At 38.6% G+C, this 4842-nt stretch overlaps 1 protein-coding gene across 1 annotated transcript in view; it reads right to left on the bottom strand.

Annotated features, from left to right (window-relative positions):
• Positions 1–253: 253 nt before the first annotated feature.
• The window catches only part of FBXO28 (F-box protein 28), a 42162-nt gene continuing 37573 nt past the window's right edge, over positions 254–4842 (bottom strand). Inside the window, exon 5 of the mRNA XM_017869948.1 lies at positions 254–2439. Coding sequence (XP_017725437.1) covers positions 2045–2439 — 395 coding nt within the window. The 3' untranslated portion in view covers positions 254–2044. The remainder of the gene's footprint in view (positions 2440–4842) is intronic.

A 4842-nucleotide genomic window follows, 5' to 3' on the forward strand; every position in this document is an offset into this window, starting at 1 on the left:
GAAATAGTCTGGGGCTGTATTCCTTTGATGCATACGGATCACACTCTGTAAATCTGTAAACACATACTTTGATACGTAAAAAAAAAAGTCTTCCTGTGACCAGAACAGCAGACTAGTAGAGGCCCGGGGTATTCCACCAGGCCTCCTCTAGAGATATGATAATATGGCTAAATACTCTGATTATAAAAATGAGAAGTGCTGAGAAAATAAGTTCCAGACGGGGACTTTTATGGATGACCTTGGCTGACAAATGTTTTTTGGAAATTGTTTTATTTTAAAATTACCTTCCCAACAAACCATGAAACACTTGGATGTTACTTTATGGTTTTTCATTGAAAACATACTACATTGTAAATGGAATTTCAAAGTCAGACATAGAATTGATGAAAATCTAAGGACAATATTATGTAAGGACAATATTAAAATGGATAGAAAAGCTTCGTCTGGTGAGGTTAATTTAAAGGATGCACAGCCATGTCACGGTGGACGGATAAAAGGCGATAGCCTTGTGCTCTTATTCGACTAAGGCGTCTACCAAACCTTAGGGTTATACAGGCGCCAACCCCTGCCTGGAAAGGGACAGTTTTCTATATTACACCCAAATTTACTTTAAATAACTGAAGCCCAAGGCAACAGTTGTTTAACAGAACTTAACAGTCAAACGGCTACATAATTTAGTAAATTAAAATACAACTAAGACAGTGATAATTGAATGTCTCAAAAATATACAACTGGGGAAAATAACCACTGTACACAATTTGGAGGTTGTTAAAGTGACCACTTAGGAGGTTGAACAGTGCAAGACATGCTTTTCCAGTTATAAGCTCAAAACAGGAGTGCAAACAAAATTAAAGCTTTTGTTTAAAGTTGTAGAATAAGGAAAGCTTGAAACGAATATTAAAAGCTTCCCTCAAGGCCATCCCCAGAAATGAAATAATGAAAATGCTTTTTCATGGTACAATTTTCCTCAATGAACTTTGCTGCAATGGCAAAACTGCATCCCACAAGTCGAGTTCCCTACTCACTCACATCTGATCAACTGAGAACATGGTGGTGAGCAAAGAGGAGTACTAACTCCCAGAGGTCCAATATTGATAGAAAGAGCCTTGGAATTTGGGGTTCTGCCTTAGCCAGTGTACCTGAACCCTACAGAGAACAGATAAAGCAATGGGCTTTAATAGTCTCTTGTTCCTATAAAACTGGAGGACAAATGGATGAATAATTCCTCCTCTAGAGGCAAGCTGTTGCGGTGGAAGATGTTAAGCGCTTAAACTAAGACGCCGCTCTAAAAAGTGGAGAAGTATAGAGGTTTAAGATCAATACCAGTGCAAGAGCTTTTTAAGTGAGTTGATTAGGCAATGCATGCATCCATCCATGCAAATGTAGGACATGGCCCCCAAAGAGAACTGAAAACATGTATAACAGCTGGGTAAGTTTCTTGCCAGTAGTTTATAAAAATATATAGTCAATACTGTAGAGCCTCCTTCTACAGTCAATACTATGGAAGTCCATTTTAGTTACCCATTACTTCAATACCAAAAAGCATTAACTACTTTTCAGACATTCCAGACAAAGGTCACTTATAACAAAAGACGACTTAAAAAAAAAAAAAAAAAAAGAACCAAGATAGTGTCCATTTAAAAAGTAGGTCTTTTCTTTCAAGTGAACAGGACATTTTCTGTATTAAACTTAACTTCTGTTTAGTCTGTCAAGACTGGGTTTAAGATCCTTATGTATGTGCATATATGCAGAAACAAATTAACTTACTTTCAACATTATCTGCACAGAAAAAAGTTAACTCCTCAAAACATGATAGAACAGGTCTGGTTAGTACAAATCTATTGCAAAGTAAAAAGATTCTGTGCATCAGTTCAATCAGGAGAAGCGGGAAAAGAATGTCCCAACCATAAGAGTTCAAGTTTAAGTTGTGTTCTGAAAGCCTAGAAGCTTAAGGGACACCGTGTTGCTCACAGTATCCTGATATACGTTAACTGCTTAAGCTACTAAGCTGCGTCTTCCTCTGGAACTAGAACCACATTCCAATTTACTTTCTATTCCGAAGACGTTTAGATTTCCTAAGAGAGTCTATGGCTTCTGTGGCCTTTTTTCGTTTCCGAGGAGACTCCTCATTCTGCCCAGACCCTGAGGAATTTCCTACAGCACTTTCCATTACTTCTCGTAGTTTGCGTTCTAGCTCTGCCAACCGTGCATTTTGTTCACCTATGATCTGGGTCTGCTCTAGCAGTTTCTGGTCCTGGTCTTGAAGCTGTTTTTGCTGTTCTTGCACTTTGGTGCGAAGCTCAGAAATTTCACGCCTGAGAACAGTCACGCCAGCACCATTTGTTTTAACCTGCTGCTGGAGTTTGGTAACCTCTTGTCTTGAAGGGTTTTGCTTGGAGAAGAGCTGCATTGTTGTTAGGGCTGCAGACGGTCCTGGAACTGTGGAGGAATAATTTAAAAGGGTCAGTCACTTAAAATGTTTCTCTACCAGTCTTACACTTATTTAAAAATGGAATACCCTTATTATGTCACTTCTGAGAATTTCTTCTTCTTTGCAATCCAGTTGGTCAATTGGGTTAATCATCATAATTTAACATCTTATTTTAACTATAAATGAGTTTAAATTCTGATTCTCCTGCTCATGTGGCAGTATGTAGACTGCCAGGAAATGAAGAAGGGCATTTAATGGCATAAACTTGAGTTTAAAATATTGTAAAATATTTTCAGAATCTAGTAACAAAATACGAGCGTAAAATTAGAAAATAAATTTTTTTTTTTTTTTTGTTCTTTGAGATGGAGTCTCGCGTCCTGTCCCACAGGCCGCCGCTGGAGTGCAGCTGCCACGATCTCGGCTCACTGCAAGCTCCCTCGCCTCCCAGCGTACCAGTACACGCCACTTCTCCTGCCTCAGGCCTCCCGCACGTAGCTGGAGCTGACAGGCGCCGCCCACCTCACCCGGCTAATTTCTTTTGTATTTTCGTAGAGATGGGGTTTCACTGTGTAAGCCAGGATGGTTTGGATCTCCTGATCTCGTGAACCACCCACCTCAGCCTCCCAAAGTGCTGGGATTACAGATGCATTGAAGCACTGTGCCTGGCCAGAAAATAATTATTTTCTATCTAATTCACATAACAAACACACTTTCAAGTTAGAAGTACAGACCTACAGGTTGCACGTTTCTAATCCAGAAATCTGAAATCCAAAATCTGAAACTTCTTGAGCACCAACATGATGCTCAAGGAAATGGCTCATTGGAGCATTTTGGATTGTGGGTATGTGGATAACAGACTGTGCAGCCAGTACATGTAATGCAAATATTCCAAAATCTGAAAAAAAGCTGAAATCTGAAACACTTCTGGTCCTAAGAAATTTGGATAAGGGATACTCAACCTGTATCGTGTTCTTAAGTTTACTCTGAACTTGTTATTTGCAAAGGCTTCAACTTTAGCCAAATGATAGGACTCCATTAAAGAGTGGGTTACATCATACATTACGATCACAAAGAATTCCTGGCATGGTGTAGGAGGGTCTTGGACCTATTCTTTCAGGAATAATTAGAATGTAACACAAGCATAAAAATAACTATTTTAAACAAAGAACCTACTTTCTTTTAACCTTATCTACTGAAGGTTTTCTAAAAGAACAAGAGGGGTCCATTCATACCCTAAACACATCATGTTAATCTTCTCCTTGCGCATCTAAATAACTGTATTTCCTTTATGGATGCATTCTTCTTTCCCTCTCTGCTTATCCATATCCAACTTCTACTTATTCACCAAGGCTTAAATCAATCCTTACCTCCTGTGATGTTTCCATCAGATCAGCCAGCACTGATCTACCTTAAAATTGTTTCTCTGCTCTCATTTGACATTTAATTGGACATTGCATTATTTGTTTTGCCTATGATAATTTAACTTCAAGACTGAGTATATCTTACCTTTTGAAATAGTAAGATCCTTGAGAGCAGACACCATGTATTACACTTCCTTTTAGTCTCCACAGGACACAGTACAGTGCTGTGCGCATAATACGTACTCAATAAATAACAGATATATTAATGCTGAGATGTGTAGGCTTTATTACTCAATTACAGAGAGCCACTTGGTTGCCTCACTGAGTACTACAGGGAGCTAACTAATCTGAACAAAATAAAAAGTTCTACTAAATTCTTTCCTAATTAAAGTACTTGCCAGAGTTGGGGATATTAAATAATTAAGTCTTTCAGTAGATAAAGGCACAAATCTCTAGGAGCCAATATACTTTTGCAAAAACAGTTATTTAGCGCAGATGAAGTGATACTGTTCAAAACAGCCTTATGAACCCTGTCTTTCAAAGTAGCAGCCGGGCATGGTGGCTCATGCCTGTAATCCCAGCACTTTGGGAGGCAAGGCAGGCCGATCACGAGGTCAGGAGTTCCAGACCAACAACCTAAACAACATGGTGAAACCCTGTTTCTACTAAAAAATACAAAAATTAGCCAGGCGTGGTGGTGTGCACCTGTAATCCCAGCTACTCAGGAGGCTGAGGCAGGAGAAATGCTTGAACCTGGGAGGTGGAGGTTGCAGTGATCAGAGATCACGCCATTGCACTCCAGCCTGGGTGACAGAGTGAGACTCCACCTCAAAATAAATAAATAAATAAATAAATAAATAAATAAATAAATAAAAATAAAGTAGCAGCCAGACACTTTGGGGGCTGAAATAATTCACCAAATATTTCCCTGAAGAGTTTTTGGCATTTTATCTAGTATATTTGTTTTTTTAAAAAATGAGTATTAATTCATCAGAAAAAAAAAAGTCCTCAAATTACAATGGTTCAAGTTAATGATTTTTTTTTTTTTTT

Source organism: Rhinopithecus bieti, unplaced genomic scaffold (assembly GCF_001698545.2).
Source record: "Rhinopithecus bieti isolate Rb0 unplaced genomic scaffold, ASM169854v2 scaffold_1673, whole genome shotgun sequence".
Taxonomy (NCBI): domain Eukaryota; kingdom Metazoa; phylum Chordata; class Mammalia; order Primates; family Cercopithecidae; genus Rhinopithecus; species Rhinopithecus bieti.